The sequence below is a fragment of the Leishmania braziliensis genome, assembly GCF_000002845.2.
Source record: "Leishmania braziliensis MHOM/BR/75/M2904 contig, possible fusion of chromosomes 20 and 34".
Classification (NCBI taxonomy): domain Eukaryota; phylum Euglenozoa; class Kinetoplastea; order Trypanosomatida; family Trypanosomatidae; genus Leishmania; species Leishmania braziliensis.
This window is the reverse complement of record NC_017948.1, coordinates 534,393-548,433: the sequence shown is the minus strand read 5'-3', so window position 1 is coordinate 548,433 and position 14,041 is coordinate 534,393. Positions and strand designations below refer to the sequence as shown.

Genomic DNA, 14,041 nt, shown 5'->3' with positions numbered 1-14,041 from the left:
CGCTCTCGTTATTCTTCCGTTGCTATTCACGTCGTTACCGCATGATGAACGAAAACACCGCAACCCCTGCGTGTGTGAAGAGTGATTAATGTGGCCTGGCGTCGTGTGTCCCGACGTCTCTAGCGTCCCTTTCTGCCAGTGCAGGTGTGTTGGTGTTATTGCCTGTTTGCTTCCGTGTGCCCGCATACTTCACAAGAGATTGTTCAGCGCGCTCGCCCGCCCACCCCTCCGAAATGTTCGCAAAAACCCACTCATCGGGACGCGCGGAACGCCCGCCTGCGAGCCTCGCCAAGGGGGGCAGCACGCGCCCCTACCCCTCCTCGCAACCCGCCCCCCCCCTCCCCCCCAAACCCAGCCCCGGCCTCGCCCCGCCGAGCAAAGCGGCAGGCCCCCCCCCACCACCACCGCCCCAAAGGGCCGCCCGCCGACGAAACGGCTGGCGCGAAAACGAAGGCGGAAGCGGAGAGGCAGCGGTTTTTTCGCGTAGGTGGGTGGGCACTGGGTCGCGGCGCCCCCTCTTCGCCTTGGCGGCGAGGGGGGGGGACGCCGGCGGGGTTTCTGGCCGGGGCGCGGCGGTGGCTTGCGTTGGCGTGTGCGCAACGCGGGAGAGGCTCTAGACATGAACACGGGAAGGAACGGGCACACAGGCGGCGGTAAAGGTACACGAGAGAAAAACCTACTGCATTCCCTTGCATGAAGAGGTGAGCAGAACTCACGCCGCTGCAGGAATGAGCGCTACGGCGCGTTGCAGAAGCGCGTGGAAGCGCTTCACCGTCTCCTCCAACTCCAGGATGCGCTGCTGGGCGTCGGCGAGGCTGCCGCGCTGGTAGGCGGTGAGGGAGTGCTGGTACTGCTCCACCTGCTGCTGCTCCAGCTGCAGAGCCTGCAGCTGGGCCTCGAGCGAGCGCACAGCAAGCGACAAGGTCACCACCTCGGAGCTCGTGAGGGGGTCGTGGTGCTGCTGATGGGCCGCGCCCAGCGCGGACCCGGCGCACGTGGCCAGCGGCGGCGGCGGCGTGTACGCCGACACCATCGGTAACGCCCGGCAAGGTCTTGCGGCAGCGTCAAAAACATCGTTGCACCCCTCTGCAGGGCTGTGAGCCGCCTGTACTTCAGGTACGTAGGCAGCGCTGCTGGGCGACGCAAGCGCTGCGTGGGGTCGCTGCCACCGCGCTTTTGTGGATGGCTGTTGCGCTATAACGGTGCGGTTGGGCAGCGAGACGGGGCTTGACGGACTCAAGGTGGCCGCGGCGGACGGCGCCGAGGCTCGCCGGCGGTGCATCACGTGCAGCACCGCGTTCGTGAAGATGCGGTAGTAGTGCAAGGTGGCCTTGTCATTGAGCTCCATGTATCGCCACAGCAGACGCAGCCGCTCTGGCCCGCACGTCAGCCGGCGCGACGCCACGTCAGCGGGCGCTGCGCGTCGCTGCTGCCGCTCCATCTCCTCGCACAGCATCTTCTTTACCTCCCACACCGTCGCCGTCTCGTGACAGGCGACTACGTAGGTGACAGGCCCCACCTCGCACTGCAGGTTCAGTACTGGGCCGCGCTTCAAGAGGCACACAAGTCTTACGTAGGGATCTCCTTTCAGTAACAGACACCCGTTGTCACGCAGCGAACGGTCTGCGTAGACTTGCTGCCGGTTGTGTAGGAGCAGCTGCACTTCCGGCTTCACCTTGAAGTAATCCTCGATCGCAAGCTGCAACGAGCGCAGCGGCGCATCGATGTCCATCTCTGTGTCAAAGTATTCGCCATGCGCGTCAAACACCCGGATCGGCACGATCGGTGTAAGTTGCACCGACACAGGTGCCATCGCCGCCTCTGGTCGCGTGGTGCCACTGCTCATCGCAGCCGAGTCTGCGGAAAATGCGCACAATTGGAGAGGAAGGGAAAGAGACGAAAAAAGGTGGGGACAAACGCAGACGCGAGCGCGCGCACCGCTGCTCCCGCGGAGAGCAATGCAGCTGTAACCGTTGATCTATGAGTGAGTAATGGCGTGTCTGCGTGTGGGTTGGGGGGCGTGCGAGAAGAAGGAGAGCCACCGACAGGCTCGTCCGTTCTCTTCCCTGGTGTGCTTCCCACCCCCGCAGCGTTCGTCGAGAGAGAAAGGGAGGGAAGGGGGATGGTTGGTGGGCGACTGGGCGCTCGTGCAGTACTTCGCTCTGCAGACACCAACAGACGTGCATACATCCGGATGAAGAGGCGAAGCACAAGCGAGTGAGACACAACGTGCGTGTGAATATGAAGGGTGCGGCGCAGCACAGAGGGGCTACACACACCGATGCTGCTGCATACTTGATGACTATATGTATGGTGGAGTGGGTTCTGCGTGTGTTTTCCGTGGCTCGGATACGCACCGATGGCACGCGCCACGTGGTGGGGCACACGTGCACACGCCTGTGAGTGCGCCGTAGGTCGCTGCTTTCTTCGGCGTCAGAATACATGAGCTTTTTTTCTCGCGAGAGGCAAGCACGTCACCTCTTCTCGTTTCTGTTGGTGCCGCGCGCACGATGCGCTGCGTGATGGAGATGTGACGTAGAGGCAACTTTGCTCTTTTTCTTAAAAGAAAAAAAAGACACGTTCTACACATAAATACACGCATCCGCACGCATGCATGCGTCGACGCCGGCCGCAAACGAAACAGAGGCACGCGCGCACCAATCCGCGTGGGCGGTGGTGGCGACTAGAACAAAGCAATAAGAGCTGAGCGCAGGCGGTTACCTGGGGGGTGGGCATACGCGCTGACGCCCCACAGGGCACATACACGCACTCGGTGCTCGTCCTCGCCTCCTCAGCCCATCAGTCTCTATCACGCCAGTAACTTCCACCACCTTCTGTCCTTCCAACGTAATCCTCGCAATAGCTGTTTGCGCTTTCCCTATCGTCTTACTACGAGAGCGCGGCCTGCTTAAAGCGCTCCTCGCGGCGGCGCAGCGTCTCTTCGTCCACCATGAAGGTCGGCGCTGGGAGCGCAGCCGCGACGGGGGTGGAGCTGCTGATGTTGAGACCGAAGCGCGCGGCTCGGCGGATCAGTGCCTCCTGCGTCGCGCTCATTGGGTCCAGACCAGCGGCGGCACGCTGTTTCTCCTCCTCCGAGAGACTTGCAAGGAGTTTCTTCACCACGCTTGGCGGTACGCCGACAACACAGGGCTTGCCCTCCTCGTCAGGGTGCCACTTGCGCGGCGGCAGCGAGGCCTTGGGCTTGCGCAGGATGCGGTTGAGGCGGTACGTGTTCTTCGGCTTCAGCCCCGCCACTACCGGCGTGGCGTGGCCGTCAGGACTGGTCTCCTGCAGCACAGGCATCGGCTCGGCCTCGGTGGACATGTTTGTGCGATCTGGTAATCTGTGGAAGGCAAAGGGGGAGGGGAGTGAACACTGTGGGCAGACGAAGGAAAAAATAACCAAACACGCGCGAGTTGCTCTGAAACCTTTGGCAGTTGCACCACCAATGGCGGGTACGTGGGTGAGCGTTGGGGAGGAAAGGGGTGGTGGATGAACGCCCACGTGTGCGTCGTCTCATTGCAAAAAAAAAAAAGCAACAGGGAGGCGAGAGGGTAGGTGAAGTGGAGGTTATGGCTGCACATGCAGGTGTAGAGAGAGGAGCCAGTTGGGGCTGTGGGCTACACCAAGAGCATACGGGGCGGGGGTGTGCAAGCGGACCGGTAGCAGTGCACCGATCGGTGTATCTGGGCGCACTGTAAGAACTACGAAGACGGGAGAGAACAAAACAAAGAGAAAGCTGTGCCACCTTGGCCCAGCCTCTTTACATCCCTCCTCTTCTCCGCCACCGACATGCGGCAGCCTCTCATCACCACCGTCATCGCCTTGTCGACCGGTTTGTAGGAAATGGCGCGTCAACAGAGGTGCCCCTCGGCGCGTACTGAGAACAAGTCTCACACGGGGCCAAGTCACGGCCAGATGTAGGGAAAAAGAGCGGTAGTGTCTCGACATCCGCTATCTTTGCTTTCATTCCTGCGGTACGAACGACTTGAAGTCACGCTGTTTGTGGCGGGAATGCACCGGCGCACGTGGCAGCCTGTGAGGGGGGGAGGGAATGGGACGGGGAGCGCGGCCAAAGTGCGCACAGACGGCGGGACACCCGGCAGTAGCGGCAATGGGGGGAGGAAATCTCTCTATATATGGGAAGAAAAAGATGAGAGGAAACACGAAGCAACAGACGCATCCTCCTACGCCAAGCCATACCCCCTCCCCCCTCACATGCACACGCGCGCATCGACTCAGCCCACGTAGGCTGGCGCAGGCCATGAGAAGCGAGCAGGCGGAGAAGAGGTAAGGAGGGAAGAAAAGAAAAGAGACGCAAGAAGAAGCGCAATATGCACATAAGGGGAAACACACACACACACACACACACGGCCGAGAGAATGGCGTGGGCGCGTACGGCTGTGCCTGCGGTGAAAGGCTGCTATTGCCCCTGGTCATCCAGCTCCCGTTGGACTACGACGGAGGCTGCGGCGTGCCAACGACGTCGTAGTTCGTCGACAGCGGCACCTGCCAGTAGTTGAAGTTTTCGATCCAGTTACGTCACATGTTTGATCTCACAAAGTTCAGCATGAGTTGCAGCTTTCGGTCGCGACTCTTGCAGACCACGTCAAGGTAACGTGTGATGTGGTTGAACTTCGGCAGCAGCAGGATGGTGATCTCAGATGTGATCGCCCGCCGTTCCTCCACCGACTTCTCCGGGCGGGAGGCATCACTTGGCGGCGGCTATGCGCTTGGGCTGGTCAAACGTGATGGTGTCCAGCTGTCCCTTCTCCAGCACCTAGGAGAGGGAAAAGGGCCCACCGACAGCCTTGCATGATGCGGGCCTGGAGCATCACCGCCTAGTTGCACACAATGTCCTGGAAGAACACGCGCGTGGGCTTGGGGATGCCACACCAACATTGGGCAATGAAGATCGACACGATGACTCGAAGGACGTATTCAGCCGGGCTGGTGAAAGGACTGGGCAGGGAAGCTGCGGTGGTGGCAGGGGAGTTTCGCCAACCGGCGGCGCAGCCGGGACACCAGAGGTCGACTCCGTTGCTGAGAGTGTACCCTTAGCTGTAGGAACGCTGAAGAGCTCCGTAGAGGTAGCCGCAGCGAAGACATCCGCGCGCGAGGTGATCAGCTCGCGCTCCTCCACCGGGCCAACAATGCGCGTCTTGGAGTGGATGAGGACGAGGGTGTGGCCAAGAAGTTCGCTCTCCTCTTCGCGCATCAGAGCAAGGTTGAGGGTGCATCGCTAGTGATGGTCCCTGCCAGCATTTTACGGTGATGTCTCTGTTATCGTCACCCACGAGTGCGGCTCGTTGCATGCACTCTGCGGCGTGGACCCGCAGCAGCTCAGCTGCCGCCTCCATCAAGCCCCACACGGAGTCGCACAACGGCAGCGACGTGATGCACGATATGACCGAGTCACTGCCAATGTCGGGGAGGTGCCACACTGGCATCTTCAGCAAGAATAAGGCGCCGCCGAGGAACAGAATGCCGAGCCCGAAGCGCAGGAAGCTCCGCAGCTGTTAGTCGATGATGTACCGGCAGACATCACCGCCCAGCTGCGCCACAATCTGACCCAGCCCTACAGCAATGGACAGCACCGTCTTCGTGGCAGCAAGGCCGAGTCTTGTTGAACGCCCCACGACAGTGAGAACGTGCTCAACGCCCTGCCGGGCTCGACTCGATTGTGCATGAGTGAAAGACGACAACGTCACTGACCGCAGGGGCAAACTGAGCGCGGCGCGCCTCATTGTCGTCCGCATATTGGGCACCAGCAGCCACGACGCGACGGAGGGTCATCGCCCCTTGCACTAGGGTGCTCCCTTGGGCTGTTGCGACAGCCGCGAGCAGGGGAACGACGAGGAGGGGGTGGCCGCCCACCGCGCCGCCGCGCGAAGCGGCCTTGCGCTCTGGCCCGACACCCAGCGAGCAGGAAGACATGATGACTTGCTGTGGTGGCAGAGGGAAGACGCACGCGTCAACCTCGAATAAGAAGAGAGAAAAACTAGCAGCGTACCTGCGCCACGTGTCGACGCGATGGGTGTTGGTGCGCACACACGTATACACAGACGTACAGAGGCACACGTAGAGACGCGCAGTACTTCGCAGCAGCAGCAGCAGCCACAAGAGGAAAGAAGTGCAGCGGCGGCAAACCAGTCAATACACGGGAAGGCGCTCAGTAGCAGGAAAAAAAAGTGCGGGTCGAGGAGCAGGTAAGGGAAAGTGGGGGGGAGGCGTCACGGAGGCCGCTTGTCAGAGAAGTCCGAGGACAGTTTCTCTCGACTCATTCGCTTCGAACGCAATCATGTATGGCCGTGTGGAACTGGGTAGGGTGACGGAGTGAGGAGGAGCAAGGGACAGCAGGGGGATTAGTGGGGTGTATGCGCTGGTAAATAAAACTGGATGGGTCCTCGCATTGGAGAGGGGAGAGGACGTCTGAGTGCCTAATGAGATCCAGAGCGTGCATGTCTGCGTAGGTAGAAAGATGAATGCATGAGAAAGAGAGGGAGTTGGGGTGGGGATAGGAGAAGTGCGCTTCCTCTGAGGCGAGAGAGACGGATAGCGTCGGTTGTAGAGAAGGGGCGGGGGTTGTGAGAACGCCATGGCAGCATCGTTTGTTTTTTCCGTTGTCCGGGGCGGATTCGCATTCAGCGCGGTCGTCGCATGGATGGACCCTCAGAGCTTCATACTGCAGGAAACCAGAAAACAGTGGAACGAAAAGGGTGAAGCCCAGTAGAGAGACAACGGCGGGGGGGGGGGGGGGCAAAGGACGGACAAGATGAGCGAGTGCATCTGTGTGAGGAAAAAGCAACACCCAGGTAACGAGCCAACAACAACTACCAAGCGCACTCATGTCGGACTAGACAAGCACTACAACAGACAACGTAGACGAGGGGAAGAGGCATGTGGTGCCGTGGTGCACAAGAGAGGCGGCATCAGAAGCAGCACATTCAATCACATCAAGCAGTGACACGGTACGAGAAGGACAGCGTCGGCAAGACGCACAGGCACACGCTACTGCGGAATGAAGCCAAAGCGGAAGAGCAGAAACGCCGGTGCCTGGGAGGTGTTGAAGCGCAGCCCAATCGTCTCTCCTGCGTCGATGTCGCGCACCGCACGAAGCTCAGCGCAGCTGTTGACGCGGGCGTCACGCGTGTTCACCTCCACCTGTACGTTGCTAGAAGAGATGTGCGGCGTCATGTCCAGCAGCGGCACAAGCGTGGGGACGAGGTGGTACTCCTCGGCATCGGCTGGGTTTCCCGTCAGCGAGCTCAGCATGGACTTGAATCGCCTTCGCCATCGCGTCTGCAGATCCGCTTGATCGACAGTGGACAGCGCCGTGTAGCTGAGGGTGGACCCCACCTGCTGTGGTGCCAGCCCAGCCTTGGGCAGCATGTGCATGCGACTGAGCACGGTGCGCAGCGCCCAGTACGCCACCTGGATGGGCGGCGTCAGCGGCGAGCTCCAGCGCCGGAGCAGGTGTTGCAAGATGGAGAGCATCTCCCTCTGGTAGTCGTCCCACTCCACGAGCAGCAGTGGGTCGAGAATGTCCTTGTGCCGCTGAATCACCAGCGCGTCATCAATGGCGGGGTGCGGGAGGAGGTTGTAGTAATCACTGCGGGGGCTGGCAGGGTTCATGTGGTCAGCCGCAATCAGCAGCGCCAGGTACAACTGCTCGTGCATCACTGGATCTCGAATGCTACGAGTGTTCATTAGGTGTCGCACCGCGTCCAGGCTCGGGGGATCCATCGCCTGCACAAACGCATTGTCCTTAATGAGCTGCTCGGAGGAGATGCCACATCGCTGGAGGGGGACCGATATGACGGTGGTGCCCTCCCGAATGGCGCACTTGGCTACGAGACCGCGGCACTGCTCCTCGTTGGGGACCACGGCAACGCAGCCAAACTCCGCCCCCGCTCCGTGCATCTGCTGGCACAGGGACCCAACGCGGGCAGTGAAAGACGCAAGCGTCTCGCCACTCGTGGCAGAACTAGCAGCGGCCACCCCTGCTGCAAATCGCCAGAAAGAGCGCTGCAGCATCGCCTAGAGGTTCGCGTGGTTTCCTTTCGTGCTGTACTCACTCATTCGTGCCCGGAAAGGGGAGGGAAGAGCGGCGTGCTTTATGCGGACCAGCCCGCCTCGCGTGCGCAGACAGAAGACAAGACAGCACGCAGACAGAGAGCTGCCGTGGTACGACGTATTCGCTTGGGGAAGGGGAGAGAACTGCAACTCTGGCTCAGTGCTCAACGCAGCTCGACCGGGAGGTCGTTGTGCAGAGAAGTGCTTTGTAAGGAAGGGGAGGAAACCAATGCAAGTGGGTTTCCTTGTGTGAAGCAAGTGCGTATGTGCGCGTACGAGAGAACGAGAGAGCAGTCAGGGTTGGGGAGCAGTAAAGAGGGTGAGGGAATTGGGGCTTCGAGGTTGGCGGCAGCTACAGGATGCGCTCGGGAAAGGAGGAAAAGGATCCGAGGGTCATGGACAGGGATAGAAAGAGGGGGAACAGACCAGAGGTACGGGGGGTTGAGATGCGCGTGCAGCCATCGCGAATGGACTCCCCCTCCTCCCACTCCTCCTTACGTAGCTGGCAGCTGTAGGCAGGGGGAGGGTGGGAGGTCAACGTAAGACATGTTAAAGGTGCCGCGAACGCGCGGCGGCACACATCTGCTCATGTGGTGGTGGAAGAACTGCATAGAACGCACTTGTCCATTGATGTAGGGAGAGAGGTGAGAAGAGAATGCGGGACCAATAGGAAGACGACGATGACGCAAGACGACCAAAGAAAGCGAGACTCGCGAGACGCACAGATATCAACAGACATGCAAGTGAGAGAGAACGAAGGAGATACGCTGATGAAGCGAAGTGACACTTTTCTCCTCAACGTGTCCACATCCCATCGCGAGCAAGTCAGCCAACAGACGCACGCGCAACCACAGTCCGCCTCTGCCCCTGCTGCACCACACAAAAGCCAACCCGGGCTGTCCAGACCGAACCGCCTGCTGTCGAATCGGGCCGCGCGTCTAGCGGGCTCTTCTCGTCCATCCTCCGCCCTTCCTCGCGTACGTGCTGCGCGATCGGCACCAGACGGACTCCGGCGGACCGCACGCCTCAGTCCAAGCCGGCCAGGCTCAGGCCAGGGCCCTCGGAGGCCCTGTGCCCGGCCTGCATGGCATGCTTCGCCCTCCGTCGCTTCAAGCCACTGCATCCCACATGGTGGCCTGGCGACCTGACCCATCGGAGTCTGGGGGACTCGATGGTGTAGCTCGTGGCGCGCTCGCCATGCCTCCGGCATCTGTGCCTCCTCAGTGCACGCGGTCGGATGTAGGGGATGCCGCATACTTCGCACGCACGCACTTGGGGGGCTGATCGGTGTGGATTTCGCCGCACTTTTCTCGGCCATCCCTCGTGCCCCTCTGGCCTCTGGATGCCGTGCCTGGCTGCAATACGCCATGCCAGCTGGACTTGGCAGCGCGTGTGCACGGTGCTCGCACCATTGGATCTCGGGGAATGCTTCAGAACGACTTGGTTGCGTGTAAAGCTCTCTAACCCCATCTCGCATCTCCGCCAATGCCACCGAGGGCGTCTCCGGATGGCTTGTCCGCATGTGTTGCGACAGGCAGAACGTTGCCATGTGTCTGTGGCAGCAGGGGCACCCCCTACCCTCTCCTGAACAAGCATGCGCCTGCGCGCAAAGAGAAAAAAGCCACAGCTTGTGGTCCAGAAGGAGCATAAGAGACAGCCATAGACACCCAACGGGGAAACCCATGCAGCGCGAGTGAGATGAGCGTAATCCGAGCATTGCGTCCAAGGACCTACCGCGAAACGAGGTGTGCTTTAGGCGTCGAGCGGCCTGCGAGTCTCGCGTAGTACATGGAGCACAACTCTAGGTCGGATGCCATCAGCGCAGAAAGCAGGCGGGGACGGGGAACTCTGGTGGGAGAGAAGGTAGAGCAAAGCCAGCGGGCAGCACACCGTGTGGTTAGGGAAGCGACTGAGCACGACAGCCAAATAAAAACAAAAAGAAACAGAAGAAACGACCACAACACAGAGAACCACCAAGACGTACGTATGCACATATGCGAAGCCACACAGCTCACCCGACGTCGCCCATCGCGCGCGGGGGCATGCAATCGTGTAGAGCACAGCGCTGACAGGAAACAACGAGAAGCGATGGGGATATGAGAAGGATGGAGAGAGAACATCATTAGGAGTCAACGTAAGGAAAGAAGCGAGGTAACACAAGACGGCATCAATGCGCAGCGCGGCTTGGCGTATGCGTGTCCTTGTCGGTATGTGCGACACCCCTCCCTCTTTCATAAGCAAGAAAAGCGCCCTGTACGTCTGTGCGTGCCAGCAGGTGGAGGAGAGGAGGGGGTGTGTAGCGTGCATGCGCTGCAAGTATCGCACCAGGCAACAGGTATACACAGACGCACACACACACGCATCTCACCACTGCCAGCTGCGTGCCTGTGGCGCAGAGGCCGAAGCTACAAGGAACGAATGGAAAAGACGGTGTCGTTGCGACCGCGTGTCACCTCAGCGAAGGTAGCCGAGTCCGCTTGGGGTAGGTACGTGTCGCCCAGAAAAATGCCGTAGCGCTGCGCATCGCGCAGGTTCGGCGTGACCTCGCCCGCTGCGCTGCTCGGCCGCTGCATGGCTGCGATCCACTCCCGCAGCTCCCCAACTGGGCAATCCGGCTCGACGGGGATGCCGTAGTGAAAGCGTGTGGGGTCTTTCGGGTCCTTGAGGATGATGCGCAGCCCATGTGCGCTGCTGGGGCTCTCGACACTGTACTCCGGGGTGCCGCTCTCCGCTCTGCGCTGCCGCAGGGACGCAGTTGGGTTCACGCGCTCGAATGAGCAACTCCCAGGGCTTCGATTCTTGCTCTGCCAGCTGCTGCGCTGCCCCTGCGTGGCGGAGACGAGGATCGACACAGGAGTCTGCGACTCGTGTGGAGTAGGGATGTGTGTGGAGCTGAGTACGGCAGGCTCGACGGTTGTACTGATGTCCTCAGCAGCGTGGAGCGTTGCCGTTGGCAAAGTGATGTTGGCAGCTTCCCTAGAGTCGGAGCCGAGGAAGGCAACAGGCTGGCACGGCATACTCGCACTCGCACGGCGAGTGCGTTGGCTGTACGATGAACCGCTACCGCGTGAGGGCCTGCCGTGCCCTGGAATCGCCTGCGGTTGCACAGCTGTGTACCCCATCTCCACCTTCCCTCGCTCCGCAGATTCAGTCGTGGCGACTGCTCCAGTTGTTCTCACCGCCACCTCCGCTGATAACGGTGCCAATGCCGTGGTTCGAGTTGACGTTGTCCCGGCTGTTTCTTTGGATTTCTTCTTGCTGCTGAAGTTCTCCGACTTGCGCCTCAATGCCTTCAGGACCTCCTCAGAGATGGACGGCGTCAGCGACGATGCGGCAGCGAGGGGGGCGGCAGCAGACGCATCTTTGCCGAACGAGGAAGACCTGGTGGCACTGTGGGGCTTGTGCTGACGCGATAACAGCCATCGCAGGGGGTGGAAGAATGAGGCGCTGTTGGAACGTTTCGTCTTGGCTGACGGTGACTCTGTCGAGGTCGGGCGGCTCACTGCCGGGGTTCCCTCGGGCGACTGCACTCCCCTCTTGGCAGTCACCGCTTCCTTGTTAGATTCCCTTAGTGACCCTCGCCGCGGCGCTGCATCAGTCGCCTCGTCGGTGGAGTGGAGTGGGCGAAGAAAGCCCCCATTGACGTGTGCGGAAAGTGGATTGAGGGGCTCACCGGTATCGACAGCCGGCTGCAAAGCATCAGCCACAGATAGCGACCGTGCCCCCTCGGCAGCGCGGCGGGGTGGCGCCAGGGCCGTGGACACCGAGGTGCCATTGGTCCAGTCCTCGCACAGGTCATCCAACTTGGTGACCAGCATCGATGCCCGCCTCGTCTTGGGCAACTGTGTGGATGCTGTGGTGCGCGCTGCCTCGACCACCACTACCACCTCGCCATGAAGCGCATCGGCCTCCACGTTCTGCTTCGCCGCGTCTACGGGAGGGGTGGCGAAGCAGAAGGTGGAAGTGACCTGTGACGCCGAACCAGCTTGGGGTGAAGGAGCGCGGCGTGTCGCGATGGTCATGGTAGTGGTTGCCTCTTCCTCTTCTTCATCTGACAAACAGCAGTCCACGTCGATGCAGGACTCTTCCGACTCCACCCCCACTATCTCCCTCAGCGGAGTGGCGACTGGTGACTCGTCGCGCTCTGTGGTGCGTTGTTGCTTCTGCCATGACTGCAGATGCTCCGCCGCACCGCCGTCCGCCGAGCAGATGGCCTGCTCAGCGCCGTAGGTGGAGCTGTGCACAGCGTTCTCGTTGAAGGCCTGTATACGCTCCTTGATGGAGAAGGCGTTGAAGGTGGCGCTGCTGCTGAGGATGTTTTGGCTGCAGTTGTGAGCACCAACGCTTGGCACGGTGCCCGAGAACATGGGTACGGTGGCCTGAGGAAAGGACAGGTCCGCCGAGGGACACCCAGGCTCGATGCAAGAAAGGACAGAGTGCCTCTCAGCGCTACTGTCATCCTTCGTCATCTCCAGCGACTGCAGCGCTGTCGCAGCAGCACCAAGGTGCTCGCGAATGCGCTCGCGTGTCAGAGAGTGCTGATGCTCTGCCTTGGCTCGCCGCTTGAAGTAGAAGACGGCGTTCGGCGCCACATTCATCTCACGGAAGGTCTTCTGCTCGTCCTCCACCTCGGCATGAGCGAGGTGCAGGCGGTGCTCGGCAGCCACAGCAAACAGCTCGCGCAGTGTGCCCACTGGAAAGTCCCGCAGCACGCGCAGACGGCGGTATGTGTACGCTCTGGTGGCACAGGATTTGGCGGCCACAACGGTCGACATGGTCGAGTTCAGCAGCGCCTCGACCGGCACCTCGTCTGCCTCCACCGCATCCACGACAACACTGCGGTCGGTGTTCAGGGCAGCGGCAGACATGCAGGCGACTGCCCTGTCGCGTGGCAGACGCAGGTACAAGACCAAGTATGGGTCGCTACTGTCTGGGAAGCGGCTGGCGGCCACGGCGGACACGTTGGGTGGGGAAGGAAGAGGGGAGGACGACAACAGGTCGACTGCAGTGGTGGCGGCGGTGTGGAGCGGGCTGACGCCGACCGGAACGAAGCGGTAGTTGTTCGCAAATTCAACGGCGCTGTCGCGACGACGGCTCGCCATGAGCGACAGCCCTGACGCACTGCGGCTCTGAGTGCTGAGCAGCCGTATCGAGGTTTGCGCCGCGGCACCTGCGCAGGGGACAAAATAGTAACACGGTGTCTCACTAACGATGCCGGTCCCCGCAGCCGTTGCGACGGGCACGGCAGACATCATCGGCAGCACCGCCGGCGGCCACATCTTCACGGAAGCTGCCTCGGGCAGCATCGGTGTACTCATCAGCCCCATGTTGGGGTAGGCGGAGGAGACAGACTCGCAGATGCTACCGAGTCCCGCGCCCGCGGGGCTTTCCTGCCGCTCTGTATTGGGGCTGCATTCCGAAGAAAGACCCGCAAAACCAGATGAAAGCCGGTGAGGGGTAAGGGAGCCGAGGTCCCCACAGCCACCGCTGACGACGCTCTTGCCCCGCAGGCAGGGCTGCATGGTGGCCGTCGTGTGGGCGTGCCGCCGGCGACTACCCGGCAGCATCGAGACGGCACCGTTCCGACAATTGCGGATGATGGAGGAGGTGATCGACACGCTCGAGTGCAGGTGGAGGACGGCGCTGCGCGAGACCGTCGCCATTGTTCCGTCGAGCTGGAGCGGCTTATCCTTGTAGTACAGTGTCGCCCCCACGCTACCCAGCTCTGCCGCCTGCTCCTCCGTCACCGCTGCCTCCATCACATGGCGCAGGACAACCGTGACAGGGGTTGTCCTGCACACGGGGACGGCAAAGACCTCGCCAAACGCGATTACCTGCACGAGAAACATGTCGGCTCCCACGAGGTCGCTCTTTCCGCCCGTGCGCAGCGGTGACGGAGATGAGGAACGCAACCGACGAAAAAGAGACGTCATCGTCACGGCGCTGCTGTCTCTCTCTCTCTATC

At 61.1% G+C, this 14,041-nt stretch overlaps 4 protein-coding genes across 4 annotated transcripts; all 4 read right to left on the bottom strand.

Annotated features, from left to right (window-relative positions):
* Positions 1 to 712: 712 nt before the first annotated feature.
* LBRM_20_5690 (conserved hypothetical protein) lies at positions 713 to 1,846 on the bottom strand (the record flags this gene model as incomplete). The annotated part of the gene is made up of 1 exon (XM_003723070.1): positions 713 to 1,846. The coding sequence occupies one exon, from the start codon at positions 1,844 to 1,846 to the stop codon at positions 713 to 715; it is 1,134 nt and encodes a 377-aa protein (XP_003723118.1).
* Positions 1,847 to 2,889: 1,043 nt separating this feature from the next.
* Positions 2,890 to 3,324, bottom strand: LBRM_20_5680 (conserved hypothetical protein; the record flags this gene model as incomplete). The annotated part of the gene is made up of 1 exon (XM_003723069.1): positions 2,890 to 3,324. The coding sequence occupies one exon, from the start codon at positions 3,322 to 3,324 to the stop codon at positions 2,890 to 2,892; it is 435 nt and encodes a 144-aa protein (XP_003723117.1).
* Positions 3,325 to 7,011: 3,687 nt separating this feature from the next.
* LBRM_20_5670 (conserved hypothetical protein) lies at positions 7,012 to 8,037 on the bottom strand (the record flags this gene model as incomplete). Its single annotated transcript, XM_003723068.1, has 1 exon — positions 7,012 to 8,037. The coding sequence occupies one exon, from the start codon at positions 8,035 to 8,037 to the stop codon at positions 7,012 to 7,014; it is 1,026 nt and encodes a 341-aa protein (XP_003723116.1).
* Positions 8,038 to 10,481: 2,444 nt separating this feature from the next.
* On the bottom strand, positions 10,482 to 14,009 carry LBRM_20_5660 (conserved hypothetical protein; the record flags this gene model as incomplete). The annotated part of the gene is made up of 1 exon (XM_003723067.1): positions 10,482 to 14,009. The coding sequence occupies one exon, from the start codon at positions 14,007 to 14,009 to the stop codon at positions 10,482 to 10,484; it is 3,528 nt and encodes a 1,175-aa protein (XP_003723115.1).
* Between the last annotated feature and the right edge of the window lie 32 nt (positions 14,010 to 14,041).